The sequence below is a fragment of the Corythoichthys intestinalis genome, chromosome 3 (genome assembly GCF_030265065.1).
Source record: "Corythoichthys intestinalis isolate RoL2023-P3 chromosome 3, ASM3026506v1, whole genome shotgun sequence".
Classification (NCBI taxonomy): Eukaryota; Metazoa; Chordata; class Actinopteri; order Syngnathiformes; family Syngnathidae; genus Corythoichthys; species Corythoichthys intestinalis.
The window spans coordinates 16,330,797-16,351,025 of record NC_080397.1 but is presented as its reverse complement, the minus strand read 5'-3'; the positions used below and the strand labels follow the sequence as shown (position 1 = coordinate 16,351,025).

The window sequence follows — 20,229 nt, the reverse complement described above, 5'->3', positions numbered from 1 at the left end:
TGTAATGAATCTAAAATATATGAAAGTCTCATGTTTATCTGTACATTACAGAAAATAATGAACTTTATCACAATATGCTAATTTTTTTAAGAAGGACAAATATTCAACATTGGCCAGTATTGCCCGATCCTTGGAGCCCGATTTGTTATTCTTTTTGTGTCAGGGTTGATTATTGTTACCTGGAGGTCACAAGTCAGCCAGTTACGGGTGGGAACCTCTGGGTACGTCACGAATTGCGATACAAGGCTCACGATGATCTGACGATATGGCGATGCAACAATTATTGATACATGAGTCAGGAAATCATTCTAGAATATTCCACAAAACAACTAATAATCAGAAAATAAAGCTACTTTCATTCTTGTGCTGTGAATTGGAATGAATTTATCATTAATACAGTAGATGTCGCTTCTGTTTGAACTGGGTGGGTGCCATCCCTCCCACTTCTAACAGAGTGGACTTAAATGGCCGTCAGTGGCAGCCGATGCCAGACAGTGAGTTCATTTTGGAGCGTTTCACTCCATTCCCTGTTGATTTTCGGTCACTTCCTTTTACTTTCGGGGCATTTACGGGTCACTTCCTGCTGATTTTGGGTTACTGAAAAGGAAGTGACCCAAGAATGTCCCTAAGTGGATAGGAAGTGACTCCCTAAAATGAATAGAAAGTGACCTGTAAAAGCCCACAAAAGACTGGACATAATGCTTTGGTTTCAGTGCCATTGACGGCGCTAGAAGTCAGATCCAGTCAAGATGAATTGGATGTCTAGTGCCGTCAGTGGCAACCAGTGAGCTGATGTAGACACTATTCTAATGGAAGATTTTGCTAGCAACAGAGACAACACCATTTTAAAAAGATTACCTTTTGGGCTACAAAGTATCACGATATATCACCTTTTCGATGTATTGTCGCTGTAGCATACTTGTGCTAGTTTTCAATGATCTATACTTCCTAAAGTCTTTATTTTGTGATCTATAGTAATGTTTATACATCCTTGCATTCTTGAAAATGTATTTGTTTTCCATGAGTCAGTGCCATTTGCAAGAGTATTCACTGCTGCTAGTTTTACATATTTGGGGGCGGTGTAATTCATCTCTAGCATCTCATACAGTGGTACCTCTACATACGATTGCTTCGACACACTATCTTTTCAACATCCGACGTAAAATTTGACTCGCCATTTGTTTCTACATCTGATGACATGCTCGAAATACGACTATTTATGACAGCGCCACAGTTTGTTTTCCAGCAAGACGGAAGCACGGCGGATTTTCTTGTGAGAAAAATCAACATGGGTTCCAAGAATGTTAGTGCAGGTGGTGAAAAAAAGGAAAAAGGTTAGGCTTTCCATTGAATTGAAGTTGGAAACAATCAAAAAATATGAGCGTGGGGTGCGCATCCGTTAACTGGCTCAACAATATGGCCGTAGACTGTATATGATCTCGGCGGTCCTCCTCCTTTCACCAGTCTTTATAAGTCAAGGTGACAATAATTATTTTTGTAACATCACCAAAGACATCGCCAGCTTCTTTTGGTTTTCAATGATTTATTTCAGAACTTGTACAACACAACATGCCTACTGTCTGTCGCTGTTGAACATGTAAAGTGAGAGTAAAAAGTCCTCCCTTATTCTGACAGCCACGCAGGTACGGGTATACCACACAAAAATACAACTACCACATTTGAACCCAATTTGTTACATTATTACAGATAGTATTGTTTCTATTATTATATTATTATTATGATTTTTATTCATAATGTATTTGTTTTGCTCTGCGTAATTTCTATTTGCAGTAGTAACAACATTATTATTAAGGATTTAGTGTTTTTTTGGGCTGTGGAACGAATTAATGTATTCTTATGGGAAAATCCTGCTCGACATACGACCATTTCGACTTACAAACAAGGTCCTGGAACGAAATAACTTTGTATGTAGAGTAGGAGTGGGAACCTCTTGGTACCTCACGATACGATACGATTTGCGATACAACGCTCACTATAACGATGATCTGACGATATGGCGATACATTGGTCAGGAAATCATTCTAGGATATTCTACAAACAACTAATAAAAGGAAAGACAAACTACTGCTGTGAATTGGAGTGAGTTTATCACTAGTAGATGTCCAACCCATTTGAACTGGGAGGGTGGCAGCGAATGAACATTCATTCATTCGCTGCCATCCCTCCCACTTCAAACAGATTGAATGTCTATGGCTGTCAGTGGCAGCCAATGCCAGGCAATGAGGTCATTTTGGGCCATTTAAGGTCATTTACCTGATTTTCAGTTACTTCCTGTTGATTTTGGGGTATTTTATGGGTCGCTTCCTGTTTACTTTGAGTTACAGAACAGGAAGTGACCTGGGAATCGCCCAAATGAATATGCAGTGACTCAAACTCAACAGAAAATGACCAGTGAACGCCACGAAAATCGGACAGAATGACAGTGAATGCGCTGGTTTCGAATGAACGAACGTTCCCAGTCTAAATTGATTGGGCGTCAAGCACCGCAGCCTTAGAGTTAACTGAGACACTATTATGGTGGAAGATTTTGGTAGCAACTTAATGGTTCCTTTTTTAAAAAAAAAAATTTTTTTTTAAAAACCGACACCTTTTTAAAACGATATCTCAATTCTTGTCAGGAGCATATCGATAACCTTTTGGGATACAAAGTCTCACGATATATCACCATTTCGATATTTTGTCACACCCCTAATGTAGAGGTACCACTGTATTTTAATTTCGCATTCGTTCAAAGTAAGTTTAAAAAATGCACCAGAAAAAAAAAATTGCAAAAGCTTTTTTATTTGTGTTGCAGCACGTGTTAAAAAAGCTGCTGGCCATTACGGAGCTCCTCCAACAGAAGCAGGCTCAGTATGCCATGTCCAACAGCAACAGGTAGTACTGCCTCCATCCTTCTTCACTCCCATCTCCCTCCGCCACGCTGTGGAGACCTCGCATGTCCTACCCTCATCTCCATGGCAACCCCATCCCACACCATCACGCCTCATCATGTCGTCCGGTAGCCCCGCTCCCGTGTCCATCAATGTTGACCACCAGAGCTATGCAACATGAAACTGACAGCTGCCTCGCACAGGAAAAACTGACTTTTTACAAACTGTGTGAATGATTCCAACATTGAGTATACACTTGCCTTGCTCATGAGGGACTATGTTTGGATTTTGAAAGGTTTTTCAGTACCTGCGACGCAGCGCAAATTGCCAAAGTGTACCCCCCCCTTTTTTTCCCCCGCTTGGTTTGTGGAAACTGACATGAAGAAGCTAGTTGTGTCTGTTTTATTGTAACTGGATTGCAAGCGAGGATGCTTTTATACTGTAAGTAGTGACTGACTTTGTGACAATATCCGCCAAGTGCTGAACTAGCATGTTTTTTGTTTGTTTGTTTGTTTTTTTTAGTTTGAAAAAGTATGGTTATTTTATATAAGAATGAATTCTCTTGCTGGAATCATGAGTAAGTGAGGCGAAATGAATTACTCTGTCAGATTTTGATTGTCCGGTTATGCTTTTTTTCCCCCCTGCGAAATGCTCAGAATTCAAGTATGATGCAAAAAGTGTTTACAGCTTTTTTTTTTTTTTTGGAAATACCGTAGATTGTATCAGACATGCATGCACTTATTAAACAGTTTTTGTAAAGTAGTACAGGTTGTTAGTTCCTTTTAACTCGATTATGTTTCAGCGCCAAAAGATGTCCAATTCAAATTGAACGGACGTCTATCGCCGGCAAATGGCAGACAATGAGTGAAGAAGGTGTGTAGAAAAAAATACATTTATTTTCAAAAGCAAAATGGAGGTCAAATGGAGTCATATCAGGTCTTCGTCAGTCCATTCCTATAATGAAAACACATTTCAAAATAATATTTAATAAGTGACAAAGATGGTCTCACCTCTTCTTTCATCCTCGGCTCCTTTGCCACGTGGCCGTCCTCTTCGTATCCCCGCTTGCGTTTGCTGCCGCACACAGAGTGATTTTTTTTTGTGTGTTTTGAAGAAATCTGAACCACTATGAGCATGCTGGACCTGTTGAGCTCTGTGACCCAACCTTCCATTTTCACCGAAACAAAACGAGGATTTTTGTTGACAAACTTTCGGCGCATGCGCGGTTGGTTGGGTGGCGTGTAGTGATGACGCGACAGTTAGCGGGAAAAAAATTTACGATAAACTTTTGTGCTGCCTTCATGTGATGTAATTATGATAAATACCACTTGTTGAGTGGAAAATTACACATGAATGCCTCCTCACGTCGTATTTTCTACCGGAAAACTGGGATTTTATTATGATACCCGAATTTCCGAAATGGGATGAGTGTTTACTTTTCAAAATGGCGGCGCACGAACAAGAAGTTGTGAATTGTAAGAAACTATTGTCAATTTGCATGTTGTTTTTTTTTTTTTACACCAGCATCATAACAAAATTAAATCAGTCTTTTTTTTTTTCTTCTACGACAACAAAAGCACATGAAGAGGATGTACTCGTAACTTCGGATTAGCAAGTGGTCAGGATCATCGTTCCCAGAGGATGTGAAGGCAGCATTACAGCCGATCTTTAAATATGCATTGGCGACAAAATTGAAGTTTGGTTTTAAGAAAAGTTGTGCCAAATTTCTTCTGCTAGGCACAAAACTGATTGTAATTAAAGTGGATTCTAAAAAGTCACAAGAACATACAATGAATGAACAAAGTGAGCCTCACAAACCCTGTCAGTATTATGGCGTTGTCAAATTAGCATATCCTTATATAGCACCTTTCCACACATTAAATGTCGCCCAAAGCGCTTTATAATACAGTGGTGCCTCAACATACGAAATTAATTTGTCCTGTAGTGTCTTTCCTCTCCTATTTTTCATATAATGAATCACGTTTTCCATGTAAATAACCTAAATTGTTCCCATGCTCTACCTAACCACATTGACTTTACTGTAAAGTCCTCGGATTACCGGTCTTTATTTGTAATGCTTTGTCGCCCCCTAGTAGCGCTTAAGTGTAACTTTGTTCAGTTCCAGCTCATTCTACATATGTTATCACATGATTACTCAAGCTAACTTCAACAGCCATTGCTTGCTAGGTATTTCATCTTGCCGTTTTTGCCTTATAAGTTATATTCTTTTGTTTCATATAAAAATCATTGCGTGTATATATCATTTGTTTACATTTATCCTTAAACATTATTGGCTCGCTGTGAGTGGGAGTTATCTATTACGGTACATATCTTGCAACTGATGAATAATTCTTTGCAATATAAGTGGAAAAACGTTCAAACATTTTGTAAAATGAATTCGTGTAAAGAAGCTTTCGTATTTCAAGGTACCACTGTACTTATAATTACTGATAGATGCAGTAGGGCACTAATCTGCATGTAACCGAAACAACAATACTGTAAATATATCGATGTTAATACAGAAAATAAACCATTTTGAGCGATATTTGGTGTGAAAAAGTGGTATTATATAGAGTTACTCCGTTATATTTCCTTGAGTAACTTTTGGAGAAAAACGTACTGGTAAGAGTAGTTTCACTAAACCATACGTTTTACTTTTACTCCTCTCTCACAGTTAATTTGGCACTGATTGACCATGGAAAACCGGACATATGATCCTTTCAATTTCATAGTAGAAAATGTTTTCTCAATTAAAGAGCACTTGTGCTCTTTGGACGAATGATGCTTCATTTATGTGGATTTTTTATTTTATTTTTTATTTTATTTGGTTTAATGTAGCTATGTAATAGGTTATAGTGCAGTATAATAACAGTTCATAAAGATAACTGCTAAGAAAAATGTTTCTTAATCGTACTCATTACTTGAATATTCTTTTCATCAATTTTTTTACTTGTACTCGAGTACATTTTTTGGATTACTTTTACTTATTTTGAAGTAACGCTACTCTTACATGCGTAAAATTCTTAGCTACTCTACCCACCTTTGTATATATTCATACAGGTACACTATTCTGACACAACACTCAGATTATCTTCTTTTCGCCCACAGCCATTTCAATTTTCAATCTTTTTGAGTTAGAATTTGAAACCACACAGAAAGAGTAAACCATATGCCTCTCTGAATCCTCCTCACAACATGCAAAACAATCAAACTATATGTAAAATACGTTGGTTCTTGCCACCCGCCAACATGATGCAATGCGAGAACCGTAAGCAATGTTACAAAAGCTCCTCCTATTAGATGTGTAGTTTTCATTAGTAGTAGTTGTACTTCCCACTCCATATCACTCCATCAAGTGAGTACAAATACATGTGTTAGAAAAACTAAATTCCACGTACATATTGACAGCATATGCCTTTCCCCAACATGTCTACTTTATCTTCCAGGACAGAGTGCACCATCATGTCACTGGCAGCCGCCATCCAAGTGATGTGAATGCCACCTGAGACTCAAAAGTGCCAGCCTGAAGTCCGCTTGTCCTTCTCAGCATGTGGCCTACTATCTCCATAGTTCAAATGCAATATGGCCGCCCTCCCTCGAGCGCGGGAACACATTTGCTGCGTACGTGAACGTCGTCCTTCCAAAGCCTTTCCCGAATATGCGTTAGACGCCGTGTTGGAACGATCGATGATGGACCTGAGCTACAGTCAGCTGCAAATCTGATTGAACTCCTTTGAATATGGATTTTGGGGGGCAACCAAAGCACTGAAGTAGCATCATCTGCAGTCATCAGGGAATTTGAACACGACTACACAAACCGCCTTAAGTCCCCTTTTTACACACCGTCCATCCCACGACACTTGTTTGAACTATTTCTTTTGTACGCAGCTTTGTCGATAGAGGATCAAAATGTGTTTGTATGACATAGAAAGCTAGTCTTGTTTAGGAAATGTGTGTGTCTAACCTGTCTTTTGCATGTGTTCATCACCACTCTTCACTTCAGCGGGGTACAGGTGTAGCATAATTTATCCAGCTTACCCAAATCAAGTACGCTCGCAACTTTTACATTTGGAGGAATCCAGATAACTAACATAGCACAGCTAACACAATTAACCATGTCTACTGAAGAAACAGACTTAACTGTTAGCATGCAAGAGAATACCAAGTGTTACGGAAATCGAGTGCTAGCTGATTAAAATCAACTATGTTCTACATAAAAAAATATATTAATAGGCCACTGTAACTATCAATATTAATTAGAAAATACGATTTAGCTTTGCTTTGGTAGGTAAACCCCTTGGGGTCCATTCATATTGATTTGGAGCACTTCGGGGTCATTTCCTGTTAATATCAGGCCACTTCCTGTCAGTGGAATTGACATGCATGGGCTCCAAAGGCATTGATGTACATTGTTGTCAATGGAGTGGACATAAATGAGCATCACTGGCATGGATGTACAGTTGTGGTCAAAAGTTTACATACACTTGTGAAGAACATAATGTCATGGCTCTCTTGAGTTTCCAGTTCTTTCTACAACTCTGATTTTTCTCCGATAGAGTGATTGGAACAGATACTTCTTTGTCACAAAAACATTCATGAAGTTTGGTTCTTTTATGACTATTATGGGTTAACAGAAAAAGGGATCAAATCCGCTGTGTCAAAAATATACATACATGGATCTGAAAAAGCGAATCATTGACTTGAACAAGTCAGGAAAGTCACTTGGAGCCATTTTGAAGCAGCTGCAGGTCCCAAGAACAACAGTGCAAACAATTGTTTGTAAGTATAAAGTGCATGGCACTGTTTTGTCACTGCCACGATCAGGAAGAAAACGCAAGCTATCACCTGCTGCTGAGAGAAAATTGGTCAGGAGGGTGAAGATTCAACCGAGAATCACCAAAAAGCAGATCTGCCAAGAATTAGAAGCTGCTGGAACACAGGTGTCAGTGTCCACAGTCAAGCGTGTTTTGCATCTCCATGGACTGAGAGGCTGCCGTGCAAGAAGGAAGCCCTTGCTCCAAAAGCGGCACCTTAAGGCTCGACTGAAGTTTGCTGCTGATCACATGGACAAAGATAAGACCTTCTGGAGGAAAGTTCTGTGGTCAGACGAAACAAAAATCGAGCTGTTTGGCCACAATGCCCAGCAATATGTTTGGAGGAGAAAAGGTGAGGCCTTTAACACCAAGTACACCATGCCTACCGTCAAGCACGGTGGTGGTAGTATTGTGCTGTGGGGCTGTTTTGCTGCCAATGGAACTGGTGCTTTACAGAGAGTAAATGGGATAATGAAGAAGAAGGATTATCTTCAAATTCTTCAAGATAACCTAACGTCATCAGCCCGAAGATTGGGTCTTGGGCGCAGTTGGGTGTTCCAACAGGACAATGACCCCAAACACACATCAAAAGTGGTAATGGAATTGCTAAATCATTCCAGAATTAAGGTTTTCGAATGGCCTTCCCAAAGTCCTGACTTAAACCCCATTGAGAACTTGTGGACAATGCTAAAGAAACAAGTCCATGTCAGAAAGCCATCAAATTTAACTGAACTGCACCAATTCCGTCAAGAGGAGTGGTCAAGGATTCAACCAGAAGCTTGCCAGAGGCTTGTGGATGGCTACCAAAAGCGCCTAATTGAAGTCAAAATGGCCAAGGGACGTGTTACCAAATATTAGCGCTGCTGTATGTATATTTTTGACCCAGCAGATTTGATCACTTTTTTCTGTTCACCCATAATAAAGTCATAAAAGAACCAAACTTCATGAATGTTTTTTGTGACATAGAAGTATCTGTTCCAATCACTCTATCAGAGAAAAATCAGAGTTGTAGAAATAACTGGAAACTCAAGAGAGCCATGACATTATGTTCTTCACAAGTGTATGTAAACTTTTGACCACAACTGTACATGGCCGTAATTGAATTGGACATGTATGGCAGTCATTGGCATCGACATACATGGGCGCCAACGGAGTTGACGTACATAGTTGTCAATGGCATCAATATAATTGTCATACATGGGTGTCGTGTTGTAAGGTTTTAGTAAAAAATCATGACACTTTGGTGAAATATTTAATGTGTCACTGAAAATGGGACTTTTTTTGGTCATAAAAATTAGTATCTTGGAAGTCGCGTAAAGTTTGGCAAAAACTGAATAGAAGCCCGCATGGCATGAATTTTTTGGAATATGCGGAAGTTGGCATTGATTCATTAAGTGAAAGCGCGTGGAAGGAGCAGCGTACCCCAAAAGTCAGGAGAATAAGATTAAAGAGAAATAACAGAATAAAAAAGATGGTGGTCTTTTTTTAGCTAGCTAGCACACGAGAACCGAATGTGAGGGCGGGCGAAAGAGTGAGCCCATGCCGAAAATAGCGCGCTCTAGACGCAAATTTTGTTTGCGTCATTAAATCAGGAAAACTATGCGTGTACCCCGCTTTAGCTGCAGTCTCACCCTTTCAATTGATCAGTACGCCACTCAATTCTTCTGACCATTCTCCTGTACGCAAGTCATCATGTCACATTCGAAAGAGTGAAAACATTGACCATTTCCGCGGGATCTTTGAAAATACTAAAATGCGAATTGGAAACTTTCCATACGGAATTTTCAAAAATCAAAGTTTTGTCAAATTAAAGTAAAAAAATAAACACAAAACTCAAGGTGCCACTGTGCTAGCAGGAAATCAGGATGTTATAGTAACCCTCTATAGTGCAAGTAAGGGATTTTTGGAATTAAAACAAGAAACTTAACCTCATAAAGACTTTGCGTCTACATATGTGGACGTCACATTTTGGGCCATGTAGGCCGGTGGCGCCCAATTTTTTTGCACCACGGACCGGCGTAATATGGGCCCTTTTTTTCCACGGACCGGCAATTTATGGCAGAAAATTATAAAGTAAATATAAAATAACACGATGGGGCTAAAAACGAACATTTAGTGCAAGGAAAATGTAACTCACCGTCTGCTGAATCAACCTTTTTTTAATGGCTGCCTCACCTAAAATTTGACGGCAAATATTCTTTGTAGCTAGCATAATGAGTTATTCAATCGTGAAAGGTTTAGCAATATGGTTCGCCACAAGGTATGATGCTCTGAGTGCATTCACTTTTGTTGCTAGGTTTTAGCCACATATTATGCAGAATGGACTTGGTTGTAGGCTCCTCTCCTGGCTCAGCTAGTGGCCTTTTCCCCGTAAAAAAGCAGTCCAAAGACGTCGCCGCCCGTAGCACACAGCCAACAGCAGCATTGACTGACGCTGGGCTGCTATATGTGTGCAAACACCCCAGTTATGGCAGCCAAATAGCAAAGTACGCAAATCTCTCCTCGGATTAATCAATAGAGTAGACAGGCATATTAATGTGTCAAGGGGCCCAGGCCATATTGCAGTCATTAACAAATGATTTATTTCTTTGCAGCTCGGTAGCAAATGCGCCACGGATTGGTGCCGGTCCCAGGCCCGGTGGTTGGGGATCACTAATGTAGGTCACAATATTAACACCTGGTCTGGAAATTTTAGTTAAATACGCTAATTTGTTATTGCAAAACTCTTTTTCGGACCTCTGACTTAATTACCCCACTAAATCCGTTTCATATAACAAAGATAGAATGCAAGTTTGATAATAATCCCTTTATTCGTTCTGGAGTTATCGCAAAATGCTTTTTCTACTTCTGTGACCTTTGTAATTACCGTAATAGCTGAAATCAAATATACAGTATATACACACACATACATACTGTCTGTGTATGTGTATATATATATATATATATATATATATATATATATGTATCACATATTTACATTTATGTAATAATGATATATAAATAGTTATTAATTTAATAACTATTAGGTATTAATCATTATTTTACATATAAATACATATGTTTTTATGAAGAAATACATTGATACAATGTTTAAAAAAAAAGGAAATTAATTAAAAACAGAATATCAGTAGTCTGATTATGGCCACAAATAACACTATGGTGAACGCCATTGACAACGATAGACGATCCAATTAGTTTTTACTGGGAGGACTTTGTGAATGCTAATGTTTCAATGACAGTGACGTCGCTAGTGAGTTGAATGAGTGCCCTATAAAGGGTTAAGTTATCAGCAGTGAAGGCGTTACGTATTATGATGAAATATACTGTATATTATCAATCAAATATTTCAATTTTGTACATTCCTGTTTTAGTCCCATGGAAATGTTCCAACTTTGAAAATTCCCATAACTTTGCTCACCATGACAAGTCTTTTGTTTGTACCCATGCCTCTCATGTAGCTCAAAGCATTTTTACCTTCGCAACATGTAATGCCTCAGACCTCAACGAGCTCACCGAGTGTCAACGTGTGAGATCCGACCGGCAACGTGGCGCGGCATATTGTACTTCCCTGTTATTTCATACGGTGGATAATGTGTTCCTTTTTATTTTTATACCTGGAACTGAACCTTTTTGCATCTTAGATACGACAACCTGGTACGAATAAAATCAACTGTTGTGACATAACGCAAATGTGGCATGCTTTGAGTGACACTGTCATGTCATTTGCCGTTTTAATGGACAGACAAATGAGGGTAATGATCCTTACTTGTTTGAACTTGGAGCAAATTCGGTGTGGATTCTCACCAGCTTCTGTTTGCAAGCATTCACTTCTTCAGGTGTTGGAAGTTGGTATCTTTTCAGGAGGTTTTTAATCCCTACATAGTGCAAATTAGCAGCCTGGAAAATGCACGCCACATCACCATCTTGTGGCAGGTTACTCACGTCTCATGGCGTCGTACATCTTGGACAACGTTTCTTGGTCGTTCTTCAGTCCTATGCATCCGGTCAGGTAGCTAGGAACCAAAACCAATATACCTTTCCATAATTTTAGGTACCGTAATAATATGCAGAAGTTGTATATTAGTAGTGGCACCCAAAAGTACTGTACACGGTTAAAAAAAAAAACTGCATGGTAATTCAAGAGTTTACCGTAAATTCCGGATTACAAGCCGCTACTTTTTCCCCTCATTTTGAATCCTGCGGCGTATGCAATGATGCGGCCAATTTATCATTTTTTCTAACGACCGCCAGGAGCGCTCGAGCATAAAATGCAAGCATAAGACACGTGGAATATGTGTGTCGAGGAAGACGCTAGTTGGCACTCTTACCCGTATTTTAACTTTGTGCTTTGTGCACGAATAAAAGTAGCAGACCCTCATCTTTGTGCATTAGTAGAATTAGCATAGCCTGGTACTCCAGACTCACCGCTGTTCCAGGTATTGAGTCTGGCCACCATTAAGCGGATAAAATTTTCAGGGCGGAGCAAGCCACAGCAAACAGACAGCGGAGTGGACCAATCAGCGACGGACGGGACGAGGGACTTGCGCGCGGAAGTAAACAAACGAGGAGAGCGGAGTTTATTCAACACAGCTAGCGCGAGACAGACTGTTGTCACTGACTTGTGTCGATGTGTTTTTGGTAATTTAAAACTGATTTTACCGTGGATTGGATCATATTTTCGGCTCTCCTGTTCGCCATCTGTGTTGTGGAGACGACTTCCGACGCGGAAGAGTGACACCGCTCGTTAAGAGCACGTCACGCAAATAAACGAATCTGATTTATCGATTGATTTTGTACTTGCTCGAGAGGGCTTTAATGGGCTGGGTCTCAGACTATTCTCTCAGTGTTTGAAAAACACACGGAAAACAGTCTGGCCGTGCCAGGCAAGAATTAGCATACCCGCATCATGCTAGAAGAAATGGATATGATGTGCCGAGTTGAATTGAAGGCTTGGATGGCCAGCGGCGTCAGATCGTTTACAAAAGTGGTCGTATGCGAAGAGCAACTTTTGCCAAAGTCTGACAGCGTGGAGCAGCGTGAAAAAAATCCACCAACACCAACGGGTTTCGAAAAGCCGGTCTGCTGCGTGATGAAGAGAACGACACGCTAAGGAGTGAGCTTGAGGACTCAGCTAAGTGCCGTGTTGCTGGCGCTGTTTGGAAAGAAAAGTTAAGGTATTGTAACGATGACAAATAGTAACCCGTTAAGTTAGGTTGCAATTCTTTACTTTGAAAACTCGTCGAACAACACACGACTGCTGCCTCTAGCAGCCGACGCACACACACAGACACACCCGCAACAACAACGACAGCACGTCTCTTGCTCTTCCGCACCTCCCTTACCTGTAAGTCACGCGCTGTATCATAACCCGATTCGTTAAAGTATGGTATTTAAACTTTGAAAACTGTGTATTTCTTTATAAATATTTCAGTTTAATATGTGGCCACACGCGGGCTTATAGGCAGGAGAGGCTTATGTATGTACAAAATGCTTTTTCCTTTAAAAATGTACTGGGTGAGGCTTGTAATCCGGGGCGCTCAATGGTCCGGAATTTACGGGGTATGGGAAACTCAAATTTGGGAAACTCAAATTTTCTTTAGTAACATTTGTTTTTAGTTACATAATTTGGGGTGGGAACCTCTGGTCCGATACAATTTGCGATACAAGGCTCACGATAAGGATGATCTCAAAATATGGCGACACAAAGATTATCGATAACAGAAAATCAAGCTATTTTTATCCTTCTGCTGTGAATTTGGAATGAGATCATCAATATTGTACGTTCAATCCATTTGATGTGGACATAGAGTGCTGTTGTAAGGGTTTATTTTGAAAGTGTTGCATTAGTTTTATTGATTTGGGTGCATACACTGCCCTCTAGTGGCAACATTTAATATGACATAACTCATCTAATGTGGAGTCTAGATCAGGGTTCACTAAATCCGGACCTCGGTGCCACTTTTCCTGTCGTGTTTTCCACGTCTCTCTCCCCTAACACACCTAAATCAAATGATTATGTCATCAGCAACCTCTCCAGAAGCCTGATAATGATCCTGATTATTTTGATTCAGGTGTGTTGGAGGAGAGAGACATGGAAAACAGGAAAGGCACCGAGGTCCGGATTCAGTAAACCCTGGTCTAGATGATCCCTAAGGTCAACATAAGTTTTTTTTTGAGCCAAAATGTTTGCTTATCCATTAGTAATTTAGTTTATTTACCATCTTTTTGCAGGAATATGTGTTTGGACGATTTGTTATGAGTTAGCATTTAAGCTAGCGGACCTTTGCTATACAAGTTAGCCAATTGTTCTTTTGTTCGACTAAGATCCTCATTTATTCATTTTTTTATACTGTTTGAGGCTAAGCTGAATTATTTTAATTAATTTCTAAATGCATTTATTGCTATTGTGATATGAAAGCGCAAATCTGGATATTTTGAAGAAACACTCAGGTATTTTATTTTATATTTGCATATAATGCTCTTTTGAAAGTGCAATTTTAGCAAGCCAAAATAAATGTTATTGCAGGCATAAACGCTATTTTTTTTGTTTGTTGCTATGCTTGAAACCCAATTACTCGATTATTCGAACTAACTAATTGATAATCGATTTCCTAAATAATCGATAGCTGCAGCCCTAGAAGTGACCCATAATGAACAGGAAGTTACTGAAAAACAACAGGAAATGCCCAAAAATGAAATTATTGCCTAGCATTGACTGCCAATGACGTCCAATCCATTTGAACTGGATTAACAAGTGATAAACTCAAATTCACAACAGAGGGCTGAAAATACCTTGTTTTTCTGTTTATTAGTTGATATGTAAAATATCCTAGAATTATTTCCTGAACCATGTATCAATAATTGTTGTATCGCCATATCGTGAGATCATGTTTATCGTGAGCCTTGTATCACAAATCGTATCGTATCGTGAGGTACCCAAATGTTACCACCCCTAGATGTCAATGCAAAAAAAGCAGTAAATGGTTTACCTCTCCATGTTGAGGCCAGCCCTTGAGGCACTGCTCATGATAGCGGTGAGCGCGATCTGCGACGGAGAAAAGAGCAGCCCAGCGTCCGTCATGGCCGCATACGCCAAAAAGTCATCCACATTCTTCCTCAGTGACTCCGGATTCTCAAGTGTAGGATATCTGGTCTGAAGAATGCCAGGTCAAATCCAACAATATATCGCATGCAAATGCAGTCAACACACCTTGAGGTCAATCAGCAGCCCCTCCAAGGGTCGATACGGGTTGTGGACCACCAAGTGGAAGTTGAGTTGCTGGACGAGCAGCAGTTCGTACTCCAGGATCTGCTCTAAATCCTGTTCTTGTTCCGCCGGACTCTGCTGGACAAGGTTGCCCGCGAACTGGCTGCTAGACACATTGAACTCGTCCACCTTGCAGGCTAGATAAGCACACGTCAGCCTGAAACACAGGAAAGGAAAATCCAGCATATCATAGTTTAAAGTCCCTGTATCACGAATTACAGAATTTGATAGATTGTACTTTACTGAGCCACAACCCTTAGTCCCTTTGTCTAAAATGAACCAAAAAAAGCGCACAACACAATTTGAATCCCATTTTGCTGTTTGCCAGTAAGCAGGCGTCAGTAAACGGAAGAGATGCAATCAAAGGCAGGCTTTCCTCAGTTTAGTTTTATTGCTGTGGCGGACAGCGTTTTGGCTGTTTTTTCCAAGAAATGTAATCGATTTTAATTGTGAAAATGGTTAATATGTGCTGTGTGCAGAGCAATGGTTAATACGTGATGTAGGGGCGGAACTTGGGGGTGTGTGACCGCACCTGGGTTCGGGTCTCTAAGGGGCTTGGTTTGCTGGTATAAAGTGTGCCGTGGTTGGGCGGGGGGAGGGTCAAACAGAGGTAAGATGATGTGCAGAGCTGTAATCTAGTGTTTAACCCTCATATTAAGGTTGAGTAAAAATTGACCCATTTTAAAGGTATGCAAAAATCAATAGTACTTTTTACATACCCAAACTTATAAATGGGTCATTCTTGACCCGAAAACAAAATACAGCGGTATCTCTCAATACGGAATTTTCAGGTTACAACACTGCTCAACGGGAAAATATCGCTTCTTTTTACGAAATAAATTTTAGGATTCGAAAGGCAAAAATACAGTATGGGCTGCTACTTGCAGCTCCCAGAGTTTACTGAACGTAACATACTTGTAACTACTCTGACATTGGCTATTACCTAGCATCTTCCAAGGCATTCAACTGGCTAAGACCTCTACTGTATGTGTATGTGTGTATCTCTGTATATCCTCTTCATTCGCCACAAGGTGTTCTGACAGCTCTACATGTCTTAACTCTTATTCTTCACTCTTATTGTTTTTTACACTTTGCACAACTCTCATTTTATGTTTATTAGGGTTAGGGTAAAATAATATAATTGTAACATGTAGTTTTTACTTGTTTTGATGCATTGTTATGCTTTTTAAATGATTTATGTCAGAATTTTGGGGGGCGTCCAACGGATTAGGGCATTTTCATGGAAAGCACGTCTCTATATACAGATTTTTCAGTTTACAGAGCTACTTCCAGGACTATTTAATTTAACTTCTTAAGTAGAGGTACCACTGGACTCCAAAGGTTTAGTATTTTCAGTTAAATCACATATCAAATCTGTTGTCTGGAGTGGCCTGCAAAATTTTTTCTACTTAAACACACACACTGGACGATAATCTTGAAGGGCTTGCGAAAGTCTGCAGGGGCCTGCAAATAGTTGTCCACTACCTGTTGGACGGTCCGCTCGGGGGGTGCCATTTATGTTCATCGCACCCAGGCCCTGTTCACATTTGTTCTACCACTGACATGTTGTGTAGGAAATTGCTCCAACACCTATACTGCTGATACAAGTCTCTATTTTTTTCCGTCTGACCAAACGATGAGCTGAATTGATTGAGCACATAGAGTGGGCCAGTTGGCAATTATTCTGTTGTTTTGATCAAAACATTTTACTACTTTGACCATGTGACTAATGACGTGTTGCCGATGAAGAGTTGTCAACAATGACATTGGAACGAAATAACAAGACTTCGCCAAAAGTGTACTGGTAAAAAAAAAAAAAAAAAATCCCAGTTTTAGGTTAGATATTTACCATTCAGGCGCTAGAGATCCGATGATAGTCCACTTGGTTCCGTGTTTCACGCTCTCTCTCGCGCTGTGTTATGATGAATTTCTGCCTCCGGTTTGAACTTTTATGGTAAAATCTTCCCAAAACCATGTTCTTCGGGACTTAATTACTCTGACCCCCTTTCAATTTCGTATTGGGACCCGTTGCACGATAAAGTCAATGAGTCTTAATTGCTATTTTACATTGAGTCCTATGGCATCTGACGGAATCCTTGCCCTTGATGATGTCATCGGTTTCAGCGATGCAGAGGCAAACCGTTATAAAACTTATTGAATAGTTATGAATCTGTGTGAGTTTTGATAATTGATTTTTAGATACTCTTTGACAAGATTCAATCATTTAATTAGTGTGAAAACAAAAAAAAATGTGATGGGGGACTTTAAGGTATTTTATTGGGCGAAGAACACAGCTCCATTGAAGTCCTACTCACATGATAATCCTTGGGTGATATTCCATTAGTGAGTTGTTCATGTAGAATCTTCTGAAGTACATGATTGCTGTACCCTGCACACAAGATACAGTTTTTCTCTTATCTACAGTACTGTTTTGAAGTCTGAAAATGAGAATACATACGATAACAGATTTAGGCATGGCTGGTTTGAACACATTGCAGAAGTCCAGAAGCCTCCTCTCGTAGTTTCGAAAGAGAACATCTTCTTCATGTGGGTCTAGGAATATAGACTCGTTGATCACTTGCTGCGGAAGAACAAAATAAGGAGTGTTGGCAGTCTGAAATTAAGAAGTAGTATAATATTGTCAATAATATATCATTAACCTTTCCATTTTCTTTTATCTTTGTTCTGAACTTCTGGTTGGCTTCATGTCTCAACTGTTCCAGCTCAGCTTCGCTGTTAAATGTCCAATATTTTCTTTGGGAGCTGTCATGGAACATGTCTGCAAAAATAGGACGTGACGATAAAAATTACATTTTGTTGACGCTTCAAATTTAAAACCCATTAATCTACTTCATTAATACTGTCGATAGTATGTGATGAAACCAGCAAGAAGAACGTGAGATCATTTACATTGTGTTAAGATATTATGATTATTTCAACTATTCTATTATGCATTTAAAGAGGGATGTCGCGCATGTTATGTTCTCTCTAACATGTCTACCGAAAACAATAGCTTCGGTATCAAATTAAACAAACAAAAGAAAATACCTTTGATGATAACAATTCTTTACAATACAGCTTATTTAGGTCCGTGATTCTTCTCATGAGAAAACATAAGCAGCCATTAAATACTGGCCGCTCGTATGACGTCATCTTGCGTCACGCCAAATTGTCGCTTGTTGATGACGCTCCTGTAATTGACAGGCTGTGCTCTGATTTTTCTAGTTTGCTATCTTTATAATTATTAATTTGTGTTTTAAGTTCTTGTTTAAAAAAAAAAAAAAAAAAAAAAAAAAACTTAAACACCGAAATATAATAAAAAACGTAAGAGCCCATGAATCGTTATTAAGAGTCCTACTTTTTGACGGATTTACGTCTACTTTAATATTTATTTATTCACAATACAACAACGTTTATGCTTCCTTAATGTATAAATACACATTTATTTTGGATACAGAAGAATACTGGCTCTTAATCACAGGCATTGTTTGAAACGTAGCCACTCATTGCCCCCACCCGTGTTTCTGTACACCGTAATTTGCATAAACAGGAGTCATTTATGAATAATGAATACACATGAGTTGAGCGGGAGCCGCTCATTTGCATAGCAGCCTAGCTTTGGTTTGATTTTCTAGCTCGGTGCTATTGTCCTTAACAGTCCTGCTAGCCTACAAAAACCACAAGTAAGGAATTACATCTTAAACAGGTACGTGCTTCTGAAATAACTCCGCTATGGTGCATGCTTAAAAAAATTGAGTCTATCTGTGGTGGACTTGTTTACATGAGGATTGTTCCAGGGTTACCTCAACTCAGTCCTTTGCTCCGTCCTGTAATTGCATAAACATAAGGAAACATGCAATATTGATGAGACCATCGTGTGCACGATAGGGAAATAGAGCATCACTTTTTTTTTTTTTTGGTACAGTATGTGCGTGTGTGTGTGTGCGTGTGCGTGCGGGGGGGGGGGGGTTGGCTTGTGCGTGTGTGTATCTCAACTCTTTCACCATCAAAATGGATGCATATTCTATTAATCTGTTATAACCCATAAAACAAACAAAAACGACTATTTTTAAAGACCCATTCTAATATTGTAAATTATGTAAATACTGGGGGGTGGGGGGGTTGGCAATACAACACAAAAGCACTAATGTGCTACTACAGGCTGAAAGCTACGACTAAGCACCTGCTCTACCCCTATAACCTACACGCATTGTTGTTAATCTTACTTTGAAAAAAGTAATTAATTACAGTTACAAATTACTTTTCCCAATTAGTGAGTTAATAACTGTTACCTCAATGTAAGATTAATTAGTTACTTGGTAAAGTAACTTGTGTTACTTGTCATGGTTTTTTTTTTCATTCCCAAAAGAACAAACAAAAAAAACATGATCATTTATAGATAGATTCAAGTCAAGATTTTGCCGATTTGTGGGTGTTTAAAATAAAAAGTTAACTTAGGTTCACTCGGAAGGTTCTCTCCAACAGACTCTTCCTGAGAAGTCTACTGCTTTAAGATGGCAGCTGTTTACTAACTCCGGCAAGTCTATAATTTCACATCTAGTTCTCTATTCATGTGACATCTATCGTAGCATCATGTGGGCATAGTTTGTAGGCTATCGGCTACAGTCATGTATTATTGGAGCCACCTAGCATCGCGTTTGCAGTGACGTCACAACTCCTTTCCTACTTCCCACTCCGCTTTCTCCGTGAGTTTGTGTCTTTTACTTTTCTCGCGTCGTCAACCAACGTAGTAACGCATAGTAACGCACACCTGGACATCCTCAGTAACGGTAACGGCATTGCAAAGATGACAAAAGTAATTCATTAGATTACACACTACTGGAAAAAATAACGCCGTTATACTCTAATGCCGTTATTAACAACACTGCCTACAGGCAACAATAAGTCTGCAATTAATTAATCAATCAATCAGGTAATAACCTTTTGATCTGTTTTGATCACTTGGTTGATAATACTATTACTAATAATATAATACAATAATATTTATCAAACAGCTCCGACACAAAATGGCTGACAAGTGATGACGTTCGTCACCGCTGGCTCACAGTGCACGTCAGTCATCTACTTTTAGTATATATCTGAAGCTATTTTTTGCTCTCTTTATATCATTCGCTTGATGCAAAAAAACACCACATAGTGGTGAGTGTGCCCCCGAACACCCCCCTCACCCATCGCACCGTTACCTGACCCAGTTACCCTGTAATTGCTGGGTGTTTTCCATGTAGTCCTAACACTA

General features: G+C 39.5%; 2 protein-coding genes across 4 annotated transcripts in view; one reads left to right on the top strand and one right to left on the bottom strand.

Annotated features, from left to right (window-relative positions):
- The window catches only part of rasa1a (RAS p21 protein activator (GTPase activating protein) 1a), a 61,242-nt gene extending 53,871 nt beyond the window's left edge, over window positions 1–7,371 (top strand). For all 3 annotated transcript variants that reach the window (XM_057831021.1, XM_057831022.1, XM_057831023.1), the window contains 2 exons: window positions 2,816–2,895; window positions 6,338–7,371. In XM_057831021.1, coding sequence (XP_057687004.1) covers window positions 2,816–2,895; window positions 6,338–6,386 — 129 coding nt within the window. In that variant the 3' untranslated portion in view covers window positions 6,387–7,371. The remainder of the gene's footprint in view (window positions 1–2,815; window positions 2,896–6,337) is intronic.
- Window positions 3,768–18,157, bottom strand: ccnh (cyclin H). Its single transcript, XM_057831025.1, has 10 exons — window positions 18,021–18,157; window positions 17,633–17,751; window positions 17,431–17,553; window positions 17,288–17,361; window positions 14,916–15,129; window positions 14,695–14,858; window positions 11,648–11,718; window positions 11,472–11,580; window positions 3,902–3,965; window positions 3,768–3,845 (listed from the first exon to the last, which is right to left on the bottom strand). Exons 2-10 carry the CDS (start codon window positions 17,747–17,749, stop codon window positions 3,819–3,821), a joined length of 963 nt encoding a protein of 320 aa, XP_057687008.1. The 5' UTR covers window positions 17,750–17,751; window positions 18,021–18,157; the 3' UTR covers window positions 3,768–3,818.
- Window positions 18,158–20,229: the final 2,072 nt, after the last annotated feature.

Excerpts from the sequence above, each read along its gene's own strand:
- ccnh (XM_057831025.1), bottom strand. The coding sequence starts at position 17,749 with ATGTTCCATGACAGCTCCCAAAGAAAATATTGGACATTTAACAGCGAA. Across the intron at positions 11,581-11,647 it reads GATGTACGACGCCATGAGAC|GGATTAAAAACCTCCTGAAA; the intron begins GTGAGTAACCTG and ends TGCACTATGTAG. Across the intron at positions 3,846-3,901 it reads AGCCGAGGATGAAAGAAGAG|GAATGGACTGACGAAGACCT; the intron begins GTGAGACCATCT and ends TTTTCATTATAG.